The following is a 26,823-nucleotide window of genomic DNA, read 5'->3' as shown; positions in this document are numbered from 1 at the left end:
AGGCAAGGTATATACTCACCCTGTTTTTCCTCCCTGTCGCTCACCTATGTAATTTGCTCTCTCAGTCCTTCACTATCCCTTTCTTTCCATCTCCCCTGTTCAGATTCTTTATTTTTTTAGATAGCAGATACAAGGGCTGGCAGATGTTTTTTTTGCATCCGTTTTTGTTTTATTTAAGAATAAAGAACCACATACGACCAGTACTACTTAGACAATGCATCCACTGAGCATATGAAATTCGAAGCGTCTCTGAGTCCTTTTCTCTTCGGTTCAACACATGCGTTGTTAAAACGAAGACATATATGAGATAAATGATCCTGACGACCGCTAACTTCAAATAAGCTTTAATTCCTCAGCAGAAGTTGAAAAAAAAAAAGAAATATATGAAGAATTCCACTTGCGCATACGTTTTCTTTTTGAATAGCAGTCGTCCTACTAAAAATTAACTTTGCTTGTAAGCGTCTGCCTTTGTCATTTTCCTGACTTCCGATAGACCCCATGCCGTGGCACGTAGAAGTGGCGGGCGGCATGTGTTGATGCTCATTGTGCACGAGGCACCATTGCGTTTCGGGTGCTGCACTGAGGCAGATAGAAACAAAACAAGTAGAGTCATCCATCAAGGACCAGGCCCATTACGAGCGTTTTATTTATCGATGCTTATTAAAACAGCGTGTCCCGCACCCATCTGATTCCGAAGAGACTGACCACTGGGTCCTCTGTGAAAACTTGGTGCTTCCTGGCACAGTTCTGAAATGTCACCAGAGAGCGACAGCGTCAGTTAGGCGTACGACAAGGGATAACATCGTCCTAGGTGTGTAGATCCGATTACGTTAATGGTATTTTTATTCAGAAAACCAGAGCATGAGATACAGCACGAAATATTATAACTTTTTAACGTTCGAAACATGGTCAGAAAAGCTGTATGATTAAAACAAAAATTAACACGTGCCTCGACAATATAAATAATTGCGGGAAAAGACGTTGCAATAACAGCACAATTTATAGGTTCGAACCAATGCTTAGAATTTATAGATTACTCCGACAGTGTGTAGAAGTTCGACGATACAGGAAATCAAGGATACAGGGAATCCAGCATCCTTGCACCTTTGACCCAAATAAGGTAACGTCAATCGTTTGTCCATCCATTTTTATGACTGAAGGGATAAAAGTGGAGGCGACAAAATTAGAAATAGAGAGACGATAGCGGAGGGCTAACTTTGACTCCTTGGATTTCTAAACTTGTTGGCGTCATCATCCGACTTTGCGTTTCACCTTCAGTGAAATCTGCGGACAGGTTTCAATACCGCGCTTAATTCCCAACAGCTCACAGCGTATCGTATCTTCCGCAAAGGCCGTGCAAGTGGTTTTGATTGTTTTAGTGGGACAATAGATTCCAAAGGAGCACTGTTATCGAAATAGTGGCTATACAAACATGTTCACCCGTTTTCAAATTGCGAATATCGGCAGCCAGATAGCGGCACCGTAGGGACTGGCGCGACCATGTATGGGAAGAAAGTAGTTCTCGCATTTCATTTCGACTATTCGATAAGAAATTAATTTAACGTGGCATCTACTAGTCGCTGAGACAGCGTTGCCTCGGCATGCTACAATGTCCACATGTGCAGCGGTTAGAGGAGGCAAGTACGTGAGACTACTTGGCGCTCCAGTTCCAACTGCTGCTGGCTTTGCATTCGTCGACGCTTCTCTACTTACCGCGGCTGCTGAAAACGCTGCGCGCAGGTTCTACTAGTTGCAGCTTTCACACATCACGCTTACTAAAGATTGCCAAGAGCCGAGAGAACACCCGTGTATTGCCGCCTAGCTCTATCGGGCGCCCGCTTCATCAAAATGGGAGGGCAGGCACAGTGACTTAAAATGAGAAGAATCGGTATTCCGCAAACATGCATTTCTCCCAGGAAAGAATGAAGCACACGTGTCACATCTCACGTGCGTGCATCCTGGTAGCTGCGCATGATGCGGTTTTTTGTTTTATTCATATTGCCGCGAAACCTTCAAAACAGTATTTGTTGTTTTTTTAACAGCCGCCGGCATACAGGCTTATCACTCTGATTCTGGACCGCGTATCAGTTCCGTAATCTTTGTTTGTTACTGCTCGATGTCGCGAGTCACACCTTTATCAGTTTTGTTGTAGCGCAAGACGCACCGAGATCTGTCTCGAAGGTTCCGGCCACTCGCTTGTCTTTCCACAATGTTCCAGCCCGTGCTGGTAGCTGTTTGCAACGTTATCTAGATTGTTCTGTGCAGCCTTTAAATTGAGCGTTGCCGAGTGTGACGGGCATTCTTTGTTCGACGGTCGACGAGCATGTTTGTTTCTATCGCCGCCGCCAAGTTGCTTAGTTCTTTTGCGGGCGCAAGTCAGCCCAAATAAACAGTTTCTTTAGTGCAATCATCGACCCTTCAATTGTGTCGTCGACCTCGTCACCACTACGTGACATCTGGTGGAGGTGCTGCCTTTGATCCTTCAAGCGAAGACCCAAGCCGTGTTCCTGGCGCCCTGGAAGACCAGCCTACAGGTCACCGAGCCAGCCGCCGACTCCAAGGCCTACAACCCGAACACGGTCTGCTGCCTGACCCCATTCGATCTCGGAAGGCATCGACGCTGACAATGGCCCAGCCTACAGCACCGGTTGTTTTCGTCCAACCCCGTGAGCCCCCCTGCTTCCATGCACTACCGGATGAAGATGCGGGAGATTGGATGGACCTTTTCGACCGTGTGGCAGATTTCAACGGCTGGAACGACGCTGCGAAACTCAGGCAGGTCTACTTTGTTCTTCAAGGACATGCCCGAATTTGGTTTGAAAATCACGAGACTTCTTTCAAGGATTGGGAGACATTCAAAGCACAGTTCTTGACGGCCTTTACAAGTTCTGTCCGAAAAGAAAGAGCTCAGACCCTCCTCCAATCAAGAATTCAACTACCAAACGAGCCCGTCCTGGTCTACGTAGAGGAGATGAAACGCCTGTTTCGCCGCGCCGTCCCTAACATGACCGAAGGTGAGAGAGAGAAATTCCTAATGCGAGGAGTTAGAGCCGCTTTTTGCGGGGCTTGTCCGGAACCCGCCCAAAACTGTGCAAGAATTTGAAAGTGAAGCATCGACCATCGAGAAGATGTTGGACACCCGGATGCGCCCCTTCGAGCGACCACTTCAACCAGACTACTCATGCCACTACCCCAGCGTATCTGCAAGCGGAGAGAACCTTCGGGACATAATCCGGGAGATCGTGCGAGAGGAGCTCCGCCGAATGCTGCCATCATCGCAACAATCCCAGGTGGCGACGCTCGCGGACGTCGTCCGTGAAGAAGTTCAGCAGGCGCTGGGCGTTCCTCAAGCGACGGCTGCGACTGTTCCAGCTCAAGAGGCAACAACAATGAACTACGCTGGTGCATTACGTCGCCCTACGCCCTGACGTGATGACTTTCCGAGCCCTCGCCGCTACCGTCCTGTTACTGAAAGCCGCCCCTTGGCCCCCGCCCACCAAACCTACCAACGACCCCCAAGCCCCAGGAAGTGCGACGCCTGGAGGACTGCAAACAACCGGCCATTATGCTTCCACTGCGGTGAGGCCGGCCACATTCTGCGCCACTGCCCTTACCGACGAATCGGTCTCCGCGGATTTGCAGTCGACGCTCCACGACCACGTCCAGGTGAACTACCGCAAGAAATTGACAACTATCTGCGTAGCGGTGAGATTGCGCCACCAAGCCGTCGGTTCCGATCTCCATCGCCGTACAGGGCCCGCTTTGCGTCGCCAGGCCGTACCTATGATGAGAGTATGCGCGGAAGGTCCCCAAGCCCGCGCAGGGGAAACTGAACGGAGCAACCTTTGGAGGCAAGGTTGCTCAACGGCGAAAAGACGAACATCCTCCGCCGCCGACGACCACTAACGACGACGCAGCCATTTCACCGCCGCTCCACACCACGTCATCGACGACATCACGACCATACTGCAAGCAGACAACGCCGCCCAGCGCAGTAACTACGGTATGCCCCGGCCATGACCTGAAGACACGACGGAGCCGAGATCGGACACTAAGGCCCACGTGCAATGCGAGGACGCGAACAAGTGACCTTGAAGTTGATATCGACGGTCGCAGAGTGACTGCCCTAGTAGACACCGGAGCTGACAATTCAGTCATTAGTGGACCGTTAGCCTCTCAGCTCAGAAAAGTTACCACCGCTTGGGATGGCCCGCTGATTCGCACCGCAGGTGGCAACCTGATTACTCCATCGGGACGATGCACTGCAAGAACAACCGTAAATGGGCGTACTTACCCCACCAGCTTTGTGGTCTTGCAGCAGTGCTCCCGCGACGTGATTTTAGGCATGGGCTTCCTAAATGAACATAGGGCTATCATCGACCTGCGATCCAAGCTCATCAAGCTCTCTGCAGACAAAGCCATTCCTGCTACGACGACGTCGATGCAACACATCACTCTAAACGTCCTCGATGAAGAATTGGCCGTCCCGCCCCGATCAAGCATCGCAGTCTGCGTAGGTAGCGCGAACATCGAAACCGCTGAAGGAATCGTCGAAGGAAATATCCAATTGCTCTTAGAACGAGTTGTCGGCATCGCAAGAGGCATCGCGAAATTCCGGAGAGGTCAAGCTCAGGTGCTGGTAACAAACTTCACCGAAGAATACCGGCATCTCAACAAGGGCCCGACGATCGCTTTTCTCGACGAATTAGCCGACCTCAAAGATGTATTCGCCCTCCACGACCCAACGCTGGAAGAGGCACCGGACCAATTCCGTCAGCCCACATTTGACATCAACCCGGCATTGACCCACAGCAGGAAAGACCAGATTCTCAGTCTTCTTCGAAGCTACGGGGAGTGCTTCTCGTCATCATCGAAGGTACGACAAACACCACTGGCCAAGCACCGCATTATAACGGACGAACACGCCCGACCCTTGCGCCAAAGCCCTTATCGTGTATCGCCGCGAGAACGCCAGGCCATTCGCGATCAAGTTGAGGAAATGCTGCGTGATGACGTAATCCAGCCCTCGAACAGCCCCTGGGCGGCACCAGTCGTTTTGGTCAAGAAGAAAGACAGCACACTTCGCTTCTGCGTTGATTACCGCCGCTTGAATAGCATAACGAAGAAGGATGTCTACCCGCTTCCCCGCATCGACGACACTCTCGACCGGCTCTGCAATGCAAGGTAATTCTCATCGATGGAGCTGAAGAGCGGATATTGGCAAATTGAGGTCGACGAAAGAGATCGCGAGAAGACCGCATTCATCACACCGGACGGCCTTTATGAGTTCAAGGTGATGCCATTTGGCCTCTGCTCCGCACCAGCCACGTTTCAACGAGTAATGGACACAGTCCTGGCAGGCTTGAAGTGGCAAATTTGTTTGGTATATTTGGACGACGTTGTTGTCTTCTCGTCAAACTTTGAAGACCACCTAAAACGACTACAGACAGTGCTGGAAGCCATCAAGTCATCGGGGCTAACGCTAAAAGCAGAGAAGTGTCACTTCGCCTACGAAGAACTCCGATTCCTAGGTCACATCGTTAGCAAGGACGGTATTCGCCCAGACCCGGAGAAAACAGCTGCAATCGCACAATTCCCACCACCTGCCGACAAGAAAGCTGTGCGCCGATTCCTTGGGCTGTGCGCTTATTATCGACGATTTGTCAGAAACTTTTCGCGGATCGCCGAACCGTTGGCGCAGCTTACAAAGGCTGACGTACCTTTTAAATGGGAAGCGCCGCAAGGAGAAGCCTTCGACGAACTTAAGCGCCGCCTGCAATGCCCTCCTGTACTTGGCCACTTTGATGAAAACGCCGAGACCGAAATTCACACCGACGCAAGCAGTGTGGGCCTAGGAGCCATTCTTGTCCAGAAGAGTGCCGGACAAAAAAAAGTAATCGCCTACGCTAGCAGATCCCTCACAAAAGCCGAAGTCAATTACTCGACGACCGAGAAGGAGCGCCTTGCAATCATCTGGGCTACTTCTAAGTTTCGTCCATACCTATACGGCCGACCATTCAAGGTGGTAAGCGACCATCACGCGCTCTGCTGGCTGGCTAATTTGAAAGATCCTTCCGGCCGCCTTGCCAGATGGAGCCTACGACTTCAAGAATTTGACATGACTGTAGTCTATAAGTCGGGCCGGAAGCATTCCGACGCAGACTGCTTATCCCGCGCTCCGGTCGATGCTCCTCCGAAGGACGATGACGACGACGCCTTTTTGGGACCGGTAAGCGCTAGCAGTTTCGCAGAACAACAGCGATCAGACCCTGAGCTGAAAGCGCTAGCCGATTACTTGGAGGGAAAGACCGCTTCCCCTCCTGGTGTGTTCAGGCGACATTTATCATCCTTCACGTTAAGCAATGGCCTCCTCGTGAAGAAGAACTTCGCACCCAACAAGACCGCGCAGCTTCTCGTAGTGCCTAAACCCTTCGGCAAGAAATTCTGCAGGCGTTGCACGATGAGCCCACAGCAGGCCACCTCGGATTTGCGCGCACGTTGCGTCGAATCCAGGAGAAGTATTACTGGCCGCGACTGCCTGCCGAAGTTGCCCACTACGTGAAGACGTGTCGTGAGTGCCAACGACGCAAGACGCCGCCGAACAGACCAGCAGGACTACTAAACCCGATTCCGCCCCCAATCCTGCCCTTTCAACAAATTGGGATGGATCTCCTCGGCCCCTTTCCATCTTCGTCTATGGGTAACAAGTGGACCATCGTGGCCACTGACGACGTTACCCGTTACGCCGAAGCAAGAGCACTACCAAATGGTACCGCGGCAGAAGTCGCCAAATTTTTTGTCGAACAAATTCTCTTGCGACACGGCGCCCCAGAAGTGCTCATCACGGACAGGGGAACGGCGTTTACGGCAGAGTTGACGCAAGCCATCCTGGAATACAGTCACACAAGCCATCGACGAACAACTGCGTACAATCCCCAGACCAATGGCCTTACGGAGCGCCTGAACAAAACGATCGCGGACATGATCGCTATGTACGTCGACGCTGAACACAAGACCTGGGACGCCATCTTGCCGTACGTGATCTTCGCGTATAACACGGCAGTCCAGGAGACGACCAGAGCGACCCCGTTTAAGCTTGTGTACGGCAGGGAGCCCACGACGACGCTCGACGCAATGCTGCCGCGCGTAACCAGCGAAGACAACCTTGACGTCGCCGCCTACCTGCAGCGTGCAGAGGAAGCCCGACGACTCGCACGGCTGCGTATGAAAGACCAACAGCGCACCGACAGCCGACGATACAATTTACGACGACGCCACGCAGAGTACAATCCAGGAGACCAAGTGTGGGTTTGGACACCAATTCGCCGTCGCGGATTAAGTGAAAAGTTGTTGCGTCGATACTTTGGGCCATACAAAATCCTTCGCCGCGTCGGACCACTGGACTATGAAGTCATTCCCGACGGAACGTCAGCATCACAACGGCGACGCGCAAGCCCAGAAATTGTACATGTTTTACGACTGAAGCCATATTACGCGCGTTAAAGAATCTCTGGTGTTTAAACTTTGCAGTCTTTATGTTTAAGTTTCTTTGTTTTGAAACATCGAGGCGATGTTTTTTTTTTAAGAGGGCAGTAATGCCGCGAAACCTTCAAAACAGTATTTGTTGTTTTTTTTAACAGCCGCTGGCATACAGGCTTATCACTCTGATTCTGGACCGCGTATCAGTTCCGTAATCTTTGTTTGTTACTGCTCGATGTCGCGAGTCACACCTTTATCAGTTTTGTTGTAGCGCAAGACGCACCGAGATCTGTCTCGAAGGTTCCGGCCACTCGCGTGTCTTTCCACAATGTTCCAGCCCGTGCTGGTAGCTGTTTGCAACGTTATCTAGATTGTTCTGTGCAGCCTTTAAATTGAGCGTTGCCGAGTGTGACGGGCATTCTTTGTTCGACGATCGACGAGCACGTTTGTTTCTATCGCCGCCGCCAAGTTGCTTAGTTCTTTTGCGGGCGCAAGTCAGCCCAAATAAAGAGTTTCTTTAGTGCAATCATCGACCCCTTCATTTGTGTCGTCGACCTCGTCACCACTACGTGACAATATAAACAATAAACGAGAGGCTGGTGCCGCATAGCGGCTCATGGCTACTCCTTTTCACCAAATTTAGCAGAAACACCTTGTCTCACGATGAACAAATTTACATAATATATGCTCAAATAAATAACATAATACAAACACAAACAGTGCGCAGCATATAAAACAATGTAGCCTTTTCCAAAAGTAACCAGGCTGCATGTTGTGCTTCTCGCTTGTATTCTAAAGCCAACATGGATTCTCAGAGGATCGCAACTTGTTAAGAAATGAGGAGAGGAGTTCGCCTTCACTTTGCACAGCTTTGCAGCTTCAGACGTGGTACGAATTCTCTGCTACCCGACTGAGAAGCGGAAGACGCTGCCTGGTTACTTTTGGCAAAGTCTGTACAAGCGTCAGGAGAAGTAACACAAACGGACGATATATACACCTCAAATGTGTATAGATGTGTGTAAATGTGGAACTCACAGAATAGTACCTACCATAATATACATAACAGATATAAATAAACGAAATTAATAGCAAAGCTTTTGAGACACTAACAGTAAAACAAAAAGCCATAATAACATTGCAGGCGCAAACACAGAATAAGCAAATAAAAATTACATTAATACATTAACTCACACAAAGGAAGGACCTCTAACATTGACTGGGCCACATGTGCTAAATCAGTAGTTCCCAAAAATGCCACTGCCCTACAGGAATATTTAAAATGAAACAGGTGCTCGCTTCTGCAGTGCACACGTCGGCCACGGGCGCAATAGCTTTTGTAGACCTAAATTTGTGTCTTGTGTCAAGAGTATTCGTCTCGCTTCAATTGCGATCTGAAGTTGTCATGCACATGGCAGTCAAATAACAGATAAGCCACATCCTCAAATTCATGGCCACACACACACACGCCGGCAGCTCTCTGCGCGGCCAATTCTTTGAAGAAAGTGGTTCGTGTAAGCCGTTCCCAAGCGCAAGCGGTGAAGAAGCGTTTCTAAACTTCTGCCGGTAGAAATCGGCATAATTAACCGCAACAAAAAAACGATGAAATGTAGATATGAATTTTTATGCTTTGGTTCAAACCAGATCCTTTCATTCATTTCGTTACGCATGGACTTCAAAAAGCGGCGCAATGCGCTTCTCAATAAGGGAGGGTCAGAAGGGAGGGCATTAGAGTGCGCTTGCCTTTGCCGCCGTATCCTCCTCTGTGTTTCCAAGAATAAGACAATATCCGGCAATCCATTGGAAAATTATAATGTGCTTCTTTATTGGTAGCCTCGGAAAATTCTTTAAGAACTTAGTATCCCACTCTAGCCTTCCATGGTATGAAACTAGCGCTGTCAAGAGATTTCAGTGCAGGCTTAGAGTAGCTAAACATTACCCATATACGCTAGAGTGCACTAATGAGATGAACTGGAGAGCCGAATAAACAGCGCAAATATCCGCAGTCATTGATTCTGCCGTGTGTAATAGTTTACATGACCGTCACTCGACCAGGTGCGGAATAACAGATGCAAATGTTGATGCATTTTGAAGACTGGAACCGCCAGTATACACATGACTATAACCGGGATGCCGCATATGCATCTGGTAAAGTGCTAATTGCTGAGCAGCAAATAGCAATAAATATCATCTCTGTAGCCTCGATCATCCCGTTTCAACTACAAGCAGCTCTGGAATGAAAACAAGTACTTTTATGTGTCATTTATGCTAGTATTAGCATGCGCTGGTGATGCCGCGATAATAAATTAGACTATATTTCTTAAGATGAATGGAGCTCTGTTCGTATTGCGCTTGTAGAAAGAAGGTGTATTTCTGACACGAAAACACTTCTTTCTAACACCGTTTGACCATCACGATTTATTCTGCTGTACTCCACTGCAGATGTGTAATCAAGATGTGCATTATTGTCAACTTACCACACCATCGTAGTACAGCCCCTTGGGATCTTCCAAATTCTTCAATTCTATCCATTCCTGGATTTAGAAAGATTTTGCATTCAGTTCCACCAGTACTTTAGCCAATGAGCAAAAAATGTAAGCGGAATTGTGCGTGACGGCAAAACTGGCGGGCGGTCTTTGATTATGGTTTGGTTTGATTTGTGAGATTAATCGTCCCAAAGCGACTCGGGCCATGAGAGAAGCTGAAGTGGAGGACTCCGGAAATTTCGACCACTTGGGATTCTTTACGTGCACTCACATCGCATAGTCCACGGGCGCCTTGCTTTTCGCCTCCATCGAAAAGTGACCACCGAGGCCGGCATCTTTCATTAAGGACGAGGAAGAAGACATTTTCATTGGTACTCTAATATTTAGATGCTAAGATACCAACCGTCAGTCGGGTGACAGCTTTGTGTAGGTCCTACCTTTGGTCGGCCTACCAGGTGATTCCGGGATAGGAAGAGAGGGTAGGTGGGGGTTAGGTAACAGTGTGCTCGTGTTGTACAGCTTTACAGCCATCTTGATGACCATCGACTGATTACCAGAGAATCCCTAGCGCCCAGTGAGGAATTTCGCCGGCAGACTAATGTGGCAGCTTATTTTATTACCAGTGATCACGATATGGCTCGGAATCCACCGAAGGGTTTGAGAGTGTGGCTGAGAGTGCAGAATATACATAAGCCAAGCAGTGGGCTAGAGAAAGAAAAGGTTGAATAGATTGGATAAAGTCAAGGCGTTCTTAGAGGGAGTTGAATGCCAGCTGGGTCTAAGAACGAGCCACTAGTGCGACTGAGAGGATTGAATGATGATGAATGCTTGAGGATTGCTGCCGCAGATTTTTCTGTTTTGTAAAATGCATTAGTAAAGGCCACCGTTGCTGCGCCCAGCACCGGCGCCCCTATGAAAGGTTGGCGACACCTTCCGTGGAATCGGAGCGCTTTTCAGGAAGGATATATGCGTGGAGGAGGGGGGGACCTGCACGGGAATACAGGTGAATATGCCTACAGTGGGGACATTTATCGGTTGAGTGCCATTGTCAATGTGTATGTGTGTGGTGGGAAGCCGAGTTATATGCCGGTACGTACTAAGGTTTATAAGTGCCTCTTAAAGAACGACAATTACAGCTCTCAGGGAGAGCTTGCGTATATGCTTGTGGAGGGAAGTAAAGGGCGGCTTTATATACGTATGCAGAGCAGAGCTGTGTTCGTGGTGTTATATTTGGATGCGTGATATGTTAGGAAGGTAGTATAGAAACGTATTTACGTCGAGAGCCTGAACGAGTTATTCTGTGTTTTTGAGGCCTAATTATTAGGAAACTACTTTGAAGTCTAGCCGGATTACTGAGTGGCAGGTTTACATTGGATAAGGAACGGCAAGTGCTGATGAAGCGGAACTGCGGGGCATAGCGGAGAATCTGTAGGAGGTGGTTGTGGGCATGCAAAGGTAGTTCAGAGTGAAATCAACATAACCATTTTGAAAACATGTTGTGGGTTTCTGGCTAGCATTGGAAGTTCCGACTCATCTGGTGCCGTCGAGTGCTGCTTTTCGAAGATGTCTGTCGACTTCATTCGTGACTTCCTGATGACGTACAGTTACCTCTGGGTTCTCGTCGCAGCCTACAGAACAACACTGTCTGCGTATATGTTTTAATGAAGCTTAGGCATTAAATGGAATGGGGTCGCTCTCATAGTAAACAGAAGAATGGGCAAAGCAGTGCTAGGGTACAACCCCAAAAAACGACCGAATGATTTCACTTCGGATCCAAGGTCACCCTTTCAACATAACAGTTATCCAAGTCTATGCACCGACCACTACTGCTGAAGAAGCTGACGTTGAGAGATTTTATGCGGACCTACAATGCCTTTTAGACCGTACCCCTTCATCAGACGTCGTTTTTCTCATAGGAGATTGGAATGCTAAGGTAGGGAGTGAAGAAATATCCGGAATTACAGGCAAGTTCGGTCTTGGTGAGCCAATTGAAGCTGGGCAGAGGCTAGTAGAGTTTTGTCAAGAAAACAACCTGACCATAGCGAATACTCATTTTCAACAGCACAAGAGGCGCCTGTACACATGGACTTCACCGGACGGTCTGTACAGGAATCAGATCGATTATATTATTTGCCGGCAGAGATGGAGAAGCGCTATACAAGCAGTAAAAACAAGGCCTGGGGCCGATTGTGGCACCGATCATCAGCTTCTTGTTGCCAAGATTAAGCTTCGATTGAGGAAAACGCAGAAAACTAGAAGGCCTTTCAGGTGTAATCTGGATCAAGTTTCATTAGAATATGCTGTGGAAGTGAGGATTCGATTTCAAGAATTAGATCTAGAAGACAAAGAGCCCGAAGAGATGTGGACTGATGTTCGTGATATAATACAAGAAGTTGCTACTAAGGTAGTTCCAAAGCAAAAGAAATGCAAGAAAGCACACTGGTTATCTGAAGAGGCTTTGCAAATAGCTGAGGAAAGGACGATGGCAAAAGGTATGGGGGAAAAAGAAAGATACAAGATTCTCAATGCGGATTTTCAGAAAATAGCAAGGAGAGATAAGAATGCCTTCCTGAACATACAGTGCCAAGCAGTTGAGGACAACAGCCAATTAAGGAACACAAGAGCTCTGTATAAGACAATCAAAGATATCAAAGGAAGCTTCTGTGCTAAGATGGGCGTGATAAAGGACAAACGAGGCAAGGACCTCACTGAAGCCGCAGAGATAAAGAAGAGGTGGCAGGAATACACAGAAGAACTGTACAAGAAGGACCTGAATGTGCAAACCCAACATAAGACGGTTGTGATAACTGATCTCGAGCCGGGCATCCTGAAGAGTGAAGTTGAATGGGCCTTAGCCAGCCTTGCTAAGAACAAAGCTAGCGGAATTGATAGCATTCCAGCTGAGTTGCTTCAAAACCTCAACCATGACGCTGTTAACATTCTGCATACATTATGTCAGAAGATTTGGACAACCTTGCAGTGGCCACAGGATTGGAGGAGGTCAGTTTACATCCCCATTCCAAAGAAAGGCAGTGCCAAGGATTGTTCCAACTACCGCACGATCGCGCTTATTTCGCATGCTAGCAAGGTGATGTTGAAAATCCTCCAAGGTAGGCTGCAGCAGTATGTGGATCGGGAGCTTCTGGACGTGCAAGCTGGGTTTCGCAAGGGCAGAGGAACTAGAGACCAAGTTGCCAACCTTCGCTGGATCATGGAAAAAGCAAGAGAGTTCCAGAAACCCATCTACTTCTGCTTTATTGATTATGCGAAAGCGTTTGACTGCGTAGATCACAGCAGATTGTGGCAAGCTCTCCAAGAGATGGGAGTTCCAATTCACCTCATCTGTCTCCTCAGGAACCTGTATGAAGGGCAAGAGGCCACAGTCAGAACTGGGCATGGTCTTACTGATTGGTTTCCGACTGAGAAAGGAGTGAGGCAAGGCTGCATACTGTCGCCCTGCCTATTATACCTATATGCAGAGTGCATCATGAGGAAAGCCGGTCTGGACGAGTGTTCAGCTGGAGTGAAGATTGCTGGAAAACGTATCAACAACCTTAGATATGCGGATGATACCACTTTAATTGCAGAAAGTGAAGCGGAACTCAAGATACTTCTGATGCGCGTACAAGAAGAGAGTGAGAAGTTTGGGCTTAAACTGAACATTAAAAAGACAAAGATCATGGCGTCTTGCCCTATCAAGTCCTGGAGCATCAAGGGACAAGAAGTGGAAGCTGTGACAGATTTTCTCTTCTTGGGCTCCAAGATTACCTCGGAAGGAGACTGCAGCCATGAAATTAGGAGACGCCTGCTTCTGGGAAAGAGAGCAATGGTTAGTCTTGATCGCCTAGTAAAGAGCAGAGACATTAGTCTGCCAACGAAGATCCGTATAACTTGTGCTATGGTCTTTCCAGTTGTGATGTATGGATGCGAGAGTTGGACTGTGAAAAAGGCTGACCGCCGAAGAATTGACGCGTTTGAATTGTGGTGCTGGCGAAGACTCTTGAGAGTTCCTTGGACTGCCAGAAGATCAAATCAGTCAATATTGTCGACCATAAACCCTGACTGCTCATTGGAGGGTCAAATTCTAAAGTTAAAGCTCAGCTACTTTGGTCATCTGATGAGAAGAGAGGAGTCGCTGGAGAAAGATTTGATGTTGGGAAAGGTTGAGGGTTGCCGGAGAAGGGGTAGGCAGCGAACGCGATGGTTAGATGGCATCCTCGAGGCACTGCATTTGAAGTTATGTGATGTTAGGAAGATAGTGAGAGACCGGAAAGCGTGGCGTGACATGGTCAATAGGGTCACGAAGAGTCGGACACGACTGAACGACTGAACTGAACTGAGGCATTAAATATCGTTGTACTAAACGGACCGTACCCGAACTGAAGCTAAGGAAACAGCGCGATTGAGAATCCCACGAATGATGCAAGTGCGGTGAATAGGACTTGAAATTTAGCTTTATTGCCGTGAATGATATCCAGTAGACCATGAATATAGTAGCTGTGCAGTTTGCAGCATAAAGCGAGGCAAAGATGGGGTTGAAAAAGATTGTGGAATGTTTTCTTGGCGTCTATTTTGACTAAAGCATGTACGTTCGATTGGGCGAAGCAAAATGCGTGCTGCAGGAGCGTGAAAACATATAACGGTGGATACCTGAAGTAAATTGGACGGAAGTTCTAGGTGTTTGTTTTGTTGCCGTGAGGGAAAATTTAATAATGGAACATTTACAGTCGTCCGGCACAGTGCCTGATTGCCAGCTGTCCCTGACCATGTTGAATCGAGACCGCTTTCGTGTACCCGGAAGATTAGAACGTGCAACATTGTGCAGTGCAGATTATAATATCTTCCAATTAGGCCAAAGTATATTGGACGTGCTAAGATCGAATAAGAGTGACAATGTATTCTGTCTATTGAGAAACAAGGGGTAGGTAGGAGCATAAATTTTTGAGTGAAGGATATATCCGGAGAGGACTCTGCAGCTAATTTCTGGATAGCGGGAACCGCAGTAGTTTGACAGCGAGTCCGGAATGCAAGAGAGGCCAGATAAGATGGCCTCCCAGTTAATGCGATATTATTAGTGGCAAATAGTATGTTATATTATGCAGACGAAGCCGATCTACTTTGGAGCGTAGCTACTGATTGATTGGATTTAACGCGAGATATTTGGTCCGTTTTCTGCATTTCCATAGGTGTGAGAGGGGGAAGTTAGGTATCTTTTGGGGAGTTATTTGAACTGAGAAACAAAATTACGTGATCGCGTTAGAGGCCCTGTTCTCTACATCCAGCGTGGTGTTGGATTTGTGGGCGCAAAGTCGTGAGGATGCCTCTGGCTGGTGGTAGTTAATAGGTGACATAGCCGCGGGCTTTGACTGATGTCTGTATTGGTTGACTCCGCGGGACTGACTGACTTGGCAAAGGTTTTCGAGAAATTGTCAACTTCGGAAGATTCTTTGCAATGGAGATAAGGTGAGATTCGAACCCTCCAGGGCCCTTGAAGCAGGACGTATACACGCTACATCTAGATCAAGCAGTCACTTTCGCAAGGTTGGCTAAAACAGGGTTTTATATCAGTGTCGGGCCACCTTGCACAACACATGGTAGCCGACGGCTATATGCTGATGGTGATGTCTGAAATACCAGAGGAATAGATTAAGGGATTAATGGTTGAGTAGCAAAGTGCATGTTCAAATACGATGACCCGCAGAGGGAGCTCGACTATTGTGTCCAAAGATGCGGGATCGAACCCCGGTCTCTGCGGCCACCCTATTTCTAACCCTTCCCGGGAGGACTGGGAGGCAACCCTGCTCGGCTGCTGCGACCTATAGGCCCAGAGGGCATTGACGCAGCGCGCGCACGGTGGCAATCGCCAATGGGGTCTTTGACTAGGGACTCCACCCAGTATTGTAAGGCCGAGGCCCTTAAGGCTCCGCGCAAAACAAACCTCCTTCAAAATGTACAGTAAATGTTTTTACCACCACCACCACCACCACCACCACCACCGCCGCTTTTCGATGGAGGCGAAAAGCAAGGCGCCCGTGTTCTGTGCGATGTCAGTGCACGTTAAAGAACCCCTGGTGATCGAAATTTCCCGAGTCCTCTACTACGGCATCTCTCATGGTCTTGGTCGCCTTGAGACGTTAAACCCCATGAACATAAACATAAAGGGAGCCCAGAAGAGGGCAAATACGGGCTGGTTGGTACATGCTTAAGAATCGAGTAAAACAGCGCTAGGGGAGACGAAACACGTGAACGACAGACACAAGCGCTGTTCACGTGTTTCGTCTCCCCTAGCACTGTTTTACTCGATTCTTAAGCATGTACCAACCAGCCCTTATTTGCCCTCTTCTGGAATTTATTTCTTTTACATCGGGCACTATTCTGTCCTACTCGTGTCTCCGCTCCTCTGTTATATGTACGAACCTTTTGGCTGCAGCCACATGCCGGGCCCGTCTACTCACGTTTCCGATAAAGCAGCGCATGTGTCTGTCGTTCACGTGTTTCGTCTCCCCTAGCGCTGTTTTACTCGATTTTTAATAAAGGGGGCCACATATGGTAGCTAGCCATTAACGCTGTGGTGCAATACCCTCAAAGGCGAAGCTTAAATGTCCCCTAGAATGTTTAGGCTTCTTTTTGAAGGTAAGCAATGAAGTCACGATGGGAAGAATTATGGGGGTTTAAGCATGGCTTGAATCGAGTGAGAGAGTGAACGTTGTGAGTGTTGCAGCGATAGCCTCTGTAACACCGCCTTGTCAATCGGCTTTTCTTTTCACACATTTTCGCTAATAATTATTGGTTCACAGGAAGGGTGAGGCGCGGTATCTGTCAGACGTGTTTCTGTGAACACCTGAACCGCACCGTAAGGTACAGGAAGAAGGAGGGAGTGAAAGTGGAAAGACAGGAAGGGGGAGCCGTAGTGGTCTACGGAGTAATTTTGATCAACTGGGGAAGTCCCATTTCTTTGACGGAAATCGCACAGCACACGAATGCCTCTGTTTCGCTTCCATCAGAACGCCGCCGTTTTAAATAATAATTGGCTCATAGGAAAGAAAATGTCCAGTATCTGTCACAATTTTTTCTGTGGACCCCTGAGCCGCGCTGCAAGATACCGAGAGGATGGTTTGAGTGAAAGCAGAGAAAGAGATGCCGTAGTGGAGGGCTAAGGAGTGATTTCGACCACCTGGGTATCTTTAATGTGCACTGACAACGCACAGCACACGGACGGATCGCCGTTTCGCCTCCATCAAAACGCAGCCGCCGGCAGTCGGGATCGAAGCCGGGAACTCCGGCACTGTAGTCGAGCATATTAACCACTGCACCACCGGGGCGGGGGTGCAGTAGCTTTAAGTTAAGTTTTGGGAAGGGACGGCACCTTATACTTTTGTGTGGACAGCATGGAAAGGTGGACACCTACACTTAACCTGGTCCAGGTCATGTTTTATATTTTTATGAGAAGAAAAAGACAGTATCTATCAGACATAAGAAGGGATAAATTTTGGTTGGAGGGAGGGCGGAAGAAAGTGAAAAAGGTGCCATATAGTAGAGGGCTGCGGAGCAATTTCAGTCACCTTCTAAACATTAACGCGCGTTGACATCGCACAGCATAGGGGCGTCTTTTGCGTTTGGCTTTGGGGAAAGGAAGGCGCAGTATACTGTTAGGTAGACAGCAGGGAATTGTGGACACCTACACTTTATTCGGTCAACGCCACTTGTAGGTCAAATTTGGTGCCATGCTAAGACCGGCTGTACCTAGCGCAGTGCAGCTTTCGCTTATACTGTTGTTGTTGTTGTGGCTGTAAGATGGGGGGGGGGGGGGAAGGAAACGAAAATGCACGGGCCTGCTACTGGCTCTGTAGCTGAGCCACCTCCGCTGCCTCGTGCGAACAGAAAAAGTTTTTTTTTTTAAAGTGATTTAAATAGAGAAGAAAGAAAAAGAAGAGGGAGAGAAAGACGTGTGCCGCAGCAGCCGTCGTCCACCACCGAAGCAGTGGCGGGTGCAATGACTGCCTACAACAGATAAAATTTGGTGGCAGGCTAGCCACCGCCGCAAGGGGTGGTAACCTACCTGTCCCAGCCCCATCAGGGCCAGGATCAGCCCCCCAAAGATAAGAAAAGAGTATCGGTCAAGGTCACTTAAAGGTCCAATTAGACACTCGAAGCGCGGTTGTACCTAGCGTAGTGAATATTTCGCTTCAAAATGGGTCGCTTCAAGGGCACAAACAAAGACAACGGGAAGATCACGTGCTCTAAACACGTGGTGCACATGTTGTACACTTTGTTTCTATGTGTGTCTTTGAGGCGGTGCGTTCTCGATCATGAATAATCAATTCATCCAATAGTCACGATAATTAAGTCATGCTTCTAGATGAAAGGCAAGGGGTCTCAGCCTCACTGGATTCAGAACTACCGTGAGGAGGGATGCTATGTTGCCGACGCATGTGTACACTGCCTCACGGTAAGCATCAGAACCCTGCGGAGAGAGAGAGAGAGAGAATGAATTATAGAACACGTTGGGTTCGAGGTATTCACGTCCGAGATTGTAGGACCTCACGTGAGGGTAAGCACAAATTGATTAGCCATTTAGGCAATAACAACGGTCATTTAAAATGTGGATGAAGCTACTTTGAACCCTCTATAGGTGATGGCTTGATTACAGAAAAATGCCTAAATGTTACTAACATCATAGCTGCTAACATAAAAAGCTCATAACTTAACCCCAATTCTGTGTATTTACTCTGGTATAGGCTAAATTCTGAGGTGAATCAAAAGGTGAATGCATAGCGCTAATACCAGAAAATTATGTCACGTCAGACAATAGAAACCACCATAACAGACACACACTGCGCTATATTCTTCAGATCAATTGTGCACGCACTCTTGTTAGTTGGCTCCGATATCTACCGACCGACACGACGGTAAGGATGCTGGCGTAAGAAAGTAATGAGAAATGTATTACTTGTCGTTCTCCAAGAAAACATGTGTTTATTCACGCAGTTGTTTAATGTTCGGAATTCCGAGACAATAAGACCTACAGAAAACTGAATATCATATAGTTTTGAACAGATACATACTTAAGCTCATTAAACGATGAACAAAGCAGATTTTACACTTCGTCGGTTCTCATGTACATACTAGACGCAGACAACGATTTTCCACCGCCACTCAGCTAGTACTAACTAAACATGATTTCGCGCAGGCAATAAACAAAGGAAAGCAGACTGACGCTATATTTATGGATTTAAAAAAATCATTTCATAAATTTTCGCTTAACACGTTTTCTTTAAAGCTAGCTGATGTACAAAAAATAACAGAACACTCTCGTGGATTGCAGCTTAATTACGAAACCGCAATCAGTACGTTCTTCTTCCGCTCCAGTTATTCAATCTGGCGCTCCCCAGGAACCTGCCCTTTAGCAACTTCTTTTCTTGATTTTATCCGTTATATTACCACCAACATCTCAGTTTCTATTAGACTGTACGCTGACGATTGTATGTTGTATGAAAAGTATAACACTACTGAGGATCAAGTCGGCTTACATAACGAATTCAGTAAAGTAATTGCCTGGAGTGATTAATGGCAATTGTGAATTAATTATGATAAATGTTTTCATGCGTATAAATTCTGTTTAACTAAGGTGCTAAAAATAGCGTTCTCGCTGAGGTGACCACTTACAAATACCTTGGCCTTGACGTCTGCAATAAGCCCGTCTTGGACAGAGCACGTTGACAACGTTACAGCTAATGCCCTACATAAATTATTTTTCCTTCAACGTACTCTGACGCTCAACTCTTCAATTGTTCAGTCACTTTCATATAGCACCATTACTCAGCGCAAGTTTGAGTATGATGCCATAATTTGGGACCCTTTCACCAAATCTATATATTGCTAAATTAGAGTTGAAAAGAAAGCAGCACGATTTATCTACAACTGATATAGGCCCACATCTGTCGCTGCTCTTCCTAATCAAAGTAGTTTGCTCCCTGTATCCAAAAGAAACTGCATCTATCGGCTAACTTCATTTTTAAATGAATCAAATCTCATTACAATATTGACGCAATAGGTATTGTATCGTTCTCCTCTGGGTACAACACAAGACAACGGCGTTGCTTCACAATAACACCATTACAAGCATGAATTATAACTATAAATACTCATTTCCCCCAAATCGATTAGAGATTAGAGATTAGAAGAATAAGAAAGTGGTACAATAAATAAAACTTCACTGAAAACGTTCGAAGACCACCTTTACATTACCTTATACATTTTGTACCGCTGCATCCCTGTATTGCATTTTTACTTTAGCAATTGTGATATTTGTATTTTTCATTCTGTTATTTCCAATATTATTGTACTTGTGTGTTGTGTGTACACCCTGCTAAAGCTTTGTAAAAGATCGCAATAGTGACAACCAAATAAATTAGAATGTGGAAGAAAACAATTGCTGAGATATTCCGTTGCTTTAAATTATTGCTACAGTAACGTTGACTTACCTTAGCCTTTTTCAATGGTATATATTTGTGAAAGCAGAAGCGAAAAACAGCGCACATCTTGTACGCTGCCTGTATGAAAGTATCAAAGGCAAGGGGTTAGTTTTTCTCATAGGCCGCAAGGAAGTTTCAATTTGAGATAGTGTAGTCTAGCAGTAGGAAAATTCTGGAGAGCACACAAATCTTCTTACGTGCGATAATGCGAAAGCATTTGTACATGCGTTTGATTGTTAATTAACATTGATTAATTAGTTAAATAACTTGTGATGAATAATTATTTCGACATCTGTAATTACCATGTTCGTCATTACACATGAAAGAATGATTACATCTCTCGAATATAAGTGCGAAGATAAGTTCGAAGATAAGTTACATGTCTCGAAGATACCATAATTGCATTCAGCTCCAAACGTCGTGGCGGAGTACCATGTAGCCATCTCATCCTCTGGTAGCCAGAGTTGGATTCGCACGTGGACCGCAATTTTCTTAATTATTTTCTAGAACAATTTCGATGGACACTTTCTGTTCACGCGTCCAGGTCACTGGTCACAGGCGGGTGGAATGAGGCGGTCGCGGACGCGGAGTGGCAATACCGAGGCCGTTCGGGGGATGAGAGGAATGGTACCCAAGTGTACGTCTACGCTAGCCCGTCTCCACTTTGCTAGAAGCCTTTAATAGTGACCCTTTTTTTATATGCTTTTCAAAACTGTATTGTTTATTTTCTCGCGTATAATACCTAACACAGAGAATAACGAGCCCCCGCCGGGGTTGCGCAGTGGTTAAAGCGCACGACTACTGTTCCCAAGGATGCGGGATCGAATCCTGGCCTCGGCGGCCGCTTTTCGGTGGAGGCGAAAAGCAAGGCGCCCGTGTGCTGTGCTATGTCAGTGCACATTAAAGAACCCCAGGTGTCGAAATTTCCGAAGTACTCCACTACGGCGTCTCTCATAGCCTGAGTTGCTTTGGGGCGTTAAACCCCACAAACCAACCAACCAGAGAATAACATAGAAGAGTATATAACGTATAGATTCTACGTTTCGGGATTTTCGCTTTTATTGATCCTCGATGCTCCAAAATCGGGGCTTGCCATTCGAAAATCTTTACCAAGGCCTAAATAAATAATTCTCAGGGCATTTACCAAAACAAGTTTTGTTTTCAGTTTCTCCGAGCGCGAGCACGGGATGACATTATAGATGCGGCAGAAAGCCGCACGCGTGACTCCTGACGGCAAGACTGAGGATCAGCCAGGTTGACGACTGAGATAGTTGTATCGGTTCACCGTAAAACCAGCCAAAAAACACAACACAAAGAAGAATGCTCCGCAAAGACTATGGTCGTGGGTTCGGCCCTCAAATCCAGCTTCGATCGCCTTGTGTTCATCTCTTCTTTGTGTTGTGTCTTTTGGCTGGTTTTAAGATGAACGGATCGTCACCTGAATGCAGAATCAACTGAAAGAAAATGTCGTCGTCGAGCAGCGCTTCGTAATCTGACACCGACATTACTAGAGCGGAGCTATTATATAAACCTGTTCGGTGGCTGAGTCGCGGAGAGCATGTTTCTGATTGGTGGCGCACACACGTTGGGCCAAAGCCCGACGCAGTTTGGCAGATCCCACGAATCACCACATCGAGGTACATCTCGTGCGTCACTGTGCACTGATTCGAGGCCGGGTTAAATACACACTGGTGCTCCGCAGCTCCGGGGCCACGTGGAGTCTTGTTCCATCTTAGTGCAATTCACACTGAACACTAAGCTAAGCAGCGCTCAAGCATTGCCACGTGGTGATAAGAGATGTGGGTGCAAATTGGAGGAATCCGCTAAGCGGGAATTTGCGATCCGAAGATCTCTGCTTGCAGTGGGCCGGCAGTTTGAAAGTGACGACCGCTAAATGCGGCGCGCAGGTCAAGTTTTAGTACATGGCCTCTGCTTACTGATGGCGTAAAGAATATTCAGCATGGCGCCCGGCTTCAATCATGGCTGTTTAGGTGGCAGCCCGAGCTGTACCATGTACACCGTGTTCACCTCATACGAGTCCGGCACCAAATAGAGAATTCTCCTCCACTATTTGGGTTCAATACGAGCGTCCAGCCGGGTGCAAAAAGTCTGCTGAAGCCTTGCGCAGCGCTTCATCTCGGGGAAAGACAAGAAACACACCCCTTTGGCATGCATTGCTTTGAAAGTAGTTGACAACGCATTGATGCGCCATATCGAGCTTCAATTCACGTCGATAGCGGAATCCACGTCAAATTAAGTAATGGTATCACTCGCCAGCGCAGGCAGTCTGAAAGGTGATCGAGCTATAAGAGAGCAGAGCGACAGAAATTCCCGTCGGCGCACAGTTTATGCAGACACGGTTAGGTATCCTGTGCTTTCCTTGCTCTTTGCTCTGACCGTACATCGCAGCTGTTTGGTACCGTCATGTTGTCTACTTTCGTACGCGTTCACGTCACAAAGATGTAACCGCCGATGTATTTTGAAGAGCAGGGTCTTTCCCGGGCTTGTAATTCAAATCAAATTACAATATTTCACGAAAAATTAGGATTGCTTGTGGACCACCTCTGTATAACAAGGAGAGCGATCGTATTCTTTCCAACGCTTCGTAAATCAGTGTCTATGCTCTTTTAAACAGTTGTGCTTGAGACAGACATGGCAGTGAAAAAGTAATTCACTAGGCTTTATTTTTCTGCAGGCCGAAACGATCAAACAGTAATATTTTCCTCGAACCGTTTTACACAGCAGCTTTCTTCTCGCCGCCCAATTGTTCGGTCCTGAAATGAATACAAGTTCTTGAAAAAGGACTGATCCTGTGCCGCGCTGTGCTTCGTTGGATGGTCGTGCGGCCTTGTGAAGTATCTTTATTTTCGTGCTCACCTGCTAGTGCTCCGTGCCGGCGATTTTGCATGTGTGTTTTGTTGACAGAGCACGTTGAGGTTAATCAATACACTCCACAACTTCCTCTACTCCGCGTTTATCTCACAGCTCTGAATAAGTACACCAGAGCCAGCGCATAGCTACGTAACAACACATTTGGCGTTACATAAAAATACTTGTCTGTCTTTAAAACTGGCTCTGAGCAATATTTTCCTGCTAGCAAAGGTTGCCTTACCTAATGACTAACTTAAGGCAGCTTGACTTCGAATGCTACAACTGGGCAACACTGTCATATAGCAAAACTGAAAAGCAAGCAAGCACTGACACGGAAAGTTGAGCTAGTTGGTACATATGTTTTAAGGAATAACAGCGCAGGTGTTCTCTTCTTCCTTGTCCTTCGTCTCCGCGCTGTTATTCCTTAAAAAAAAAAAAAAAAAAGCAAGCACTGCGCGAACCAGGCTTTTTTTCGAGCGCTGGACACCCAGAGCTAAAGAGAAACAATCCTCGAATTTCTGCACTTTTGAACTAGATTATACGCGGACAATTACAAATCGCAACGCCAACGTACCCTCTGGATCATCTTGGCAGTGAACTTGTACTTGCTGGCTATGGGCAGGAAGCACTTGTCCATGAGCTTCGCAGCGATCTGCGTTGCTTTCGCCTTCTGCACAATGCCTAGGAATCAAGGACACGTATGGCTCGTAGAAATTTCTGTTCTCACTACAGGTTCATTGTCAAAACCCGCACGGAGGTCCGGTTGTGAAAGCATAAAATCGTCTGCAGTTTTTTTTTTTTTTTTTTTTTTTACTGGGATACCACCTTACAGACTGAGTGGCCGCCCACCATTCTTGGGCGCGAATAACAGTGCCTGCAGGATAGCCATAAACATGATCCTACCGGGCCGTCGCGCAGTCGCGTGCTATCTGTGCGCTCTCAGCAACTCGCAATAAGCGCTTCGAGTGAGTAAGCTTGAAGAACCCACCGCTTATTACATGCTTAAAAAGAAACGAGGGATACCTTTAAGATCCGACTTTTATAGTTTATCTTGCGACACTAATAATGACGCCCTTCTACGGCTACTCTTGCGTATCTTTGTTCACGTATTTTCATGCACTTTGCTACTCACTGAACATTATCCCTAACTAATTTGTGATTCTCTGTTTCGCACGCACTCATTAGCAAACAGTCGTATCCTGCCACGTTATGTGAAAGATCCCCCGACATATATATGAAGCCTGGATTCTTAGGTGTTTTATGTCTGCACTAGGGATGCACGATCTCGGGGGTGTTCGATTCCCATCTCAGTGCCCCATTTAAAAGCATTCTCCCGAGTTGGCCGCGCCTGCCACTGAGGCTATGTCTCGTGGTCTTATGACGTCCCACAAACCGACGACCAATCAGTGCAGGCCACTCTACCGGCTAAGGGCATGCCCGTGATTTTCCGCTCATAACGCCGACTCCGAATTTTCCGGGTGATGGGTCCCTAAATTTATCGTTCCAGTAAGAACGCACGGGTACTATAAAAATAGGTTGCCCTTACCGCATTCAGAATGTTAATGAAAAGCGGTATTTGCATGATTGCGTGGTGAAATAAAAAAATTGTAGACAGGAATAAAGTAAGAGAAAGGTTAAATGAGATCACATGTCAGTCAACCGTGTGCGTGTACACCACAGGATAATATAAGACAAACATGACATCGCGTATAAGCAGACTACATAACAAGCATCCCATATGCACTTAAAAAGGTAGCAAATATTAAAATATGTCGTAACTCCATGTAAAGGCCGAGGCGCCAAAATAAAATTCACTGAGAAATGACTGGGTGGTTTTTTTTTTTTTTTTTACAATGTTTGCGCTGAACCGGCTCTATTCTCGGATAGTTAACGGGAAAAATTAATACTGAAGTAGTCAAGTCTGCACGCATATTTTGTAGTTCTTTTTTCTCATGTGCATGCGTGAAACGCAGATTTACCTCTGCAATTCATAAATTCCTTTAACTAGGTTATTCACCAGATATATCCAATACATAGGTTTCAACCTATTACTTTGATGTCTTATTTTGAAGTTAGCTCTCGCTACAGCCTCGCCATTTCGCCGTGATCGTTCGTGCCTATCTGTGAGAAAGAAGAAGAAGAAGAAGAAGAAGAAGAAGAAGAAGAAGAAGAAGAAGAAGAAGAAGAAGAAGAAGAAGAAGAAGAAGAAGAAGAAGAAGAAGAAGAAGAAGAAGAAGAAGAAGAAGAAGAAGAAGAAGAAGAAGAAGAAGAAGAAGAAGAAGAAGAAGAAGAAGAAGAAGAAGAAGAAGAAGAAGAAGAAGAAGAAGAAGAAGAAGAAGAAGAAGAAGAAGAAGAAGAAGAAGAAGAAGAAGTAGAAGAAGAAGGAAAAAAAGAAGAAGTAGAAGAAGAAGGAAAAAAAGAAGAAGTAGAAGAAGAAGGAAAAAAAGAAGAAGTAGAAGAAGCAAAAGAGAAAAAAAGAAGAAGTAGAAGAAGCAAAAGAGAAAAAAAGAAGAAGAAGAAAAAGAGAAAAAAAGAAGAAGAAAGGAGAAGAAGAAGAAGAACGCAGAAGAAGAAGGCAGAAGAAGAAGAAAAAGGCAGATAACTCGGTAGTTGTTAGCGAGCGACAACAGCGATTTGCAAGGTTTGTTCGAACGATATGACGATAGTGTGCCTAGGAGTTCGACGTAGGGACGACGTCATATCACTAGAAGTCTTCTACATCCGAGTGAGAAAGGTCGATGAAGAGAGGCAATGGGTGCTCATATGTGAAGTGATTCCCCTATGGCATAAATAAAGCCGAAACATACACTAAACTACTATGTACAAAAGCAATGTCTTTACTTCCAAGCCGACCCTAAGCGTAGCCATGCAGACTGCTCTCATGTAACTCCAGGTTTAACCACAAGACGGTTCGACATGTTCTCCAACTATATGAATTAAAGGCAAATATTTCTGACTTAGTTTGGCCAGTTCCAGTTTAGTTCGTATTTAAGGCAGTAAATGGGTACCACACGCCAGAAGTATATTAGAGGAACTGTCTAATTAAAATTTTGTACACTAGTAATTTTATTTATTCACTTCACTGTCGCAAGAATCGTTCAGTATAATTCAAACCTTTCGAATCAGGTTCATGCTATCAAAGTTATCATACTCTGCCAAATCACGCATCCATTGAAAATAAAAAGGAAATAAGAGCAAGTGGTCGATGCTGCGTTGCTTCTAAGATTATTAATTTGACCAACGATGCTTCCCAGAATTATGTACAGCGTGTATCGACTGTGACTTTGAGTGTTAAGACCTTGCGCTAAACACCTCATGCGTTAAATAATACGTTGCCGTAGCGGTATGCTGATTGCGTATTCATTGAAAATGAGTGGCTTTCCATGACAGCAGAAATTGTTGTCATACCCACCTGTTTTTTCTTCACACACGTCAAATTTATCCGCTGCCGACGTACTTACGACGTAAATGCAAAGAACGATCAAAAGGCTCCACTTTAAGGGTGCTTGTGCCAT

General features: G+C 46.5%; 1 protein-coding gene across 1 annotated transcript; it reads right to left on the bottom strand.

The window, feature by feature from the left end:
* Positions 1 to 660: 660 nt before the first annotated feature.
* On the bottom strand, positions 661 to 26,823 carry LOC146198277 (uncharacterized). The gene is made up of 6 exons (XM_084591873.1): positions 26,721 to 26,823; positions 23,883 to 23,989; positions 20,447 to 20,515; positions 18,349 to 18,426; positions 9,954 to 10,010; positions 661 to 747 (listed from the first exon to the last, which is right to left on the bottom strand). The coding sequence occupies exons 1-6, from the start codon at positions 26,821 to 26,823 to the stop codon at positions 661 to 663; spliced, it is 501 nt and encodes a 166-aa protein (XP_084447999.1).

Source organism: Amblyomma maculatum, chromosome 2, assembly GCF_055883805.1.
Source record: "Amblyomma maculatum isolate TAMU_Amacu chromosome 2, ASM5588380v1, whole genome shotgun sequence".
NCBI lineage: Eukaryota > Metazoa > Arthropoda > Arachnida > Ixodida > Ixodidae > Amblyomma > Amblyomma maculatum.
This window is presented reverse-complemented; position numbering and strand designations above follow the sequence as displayed.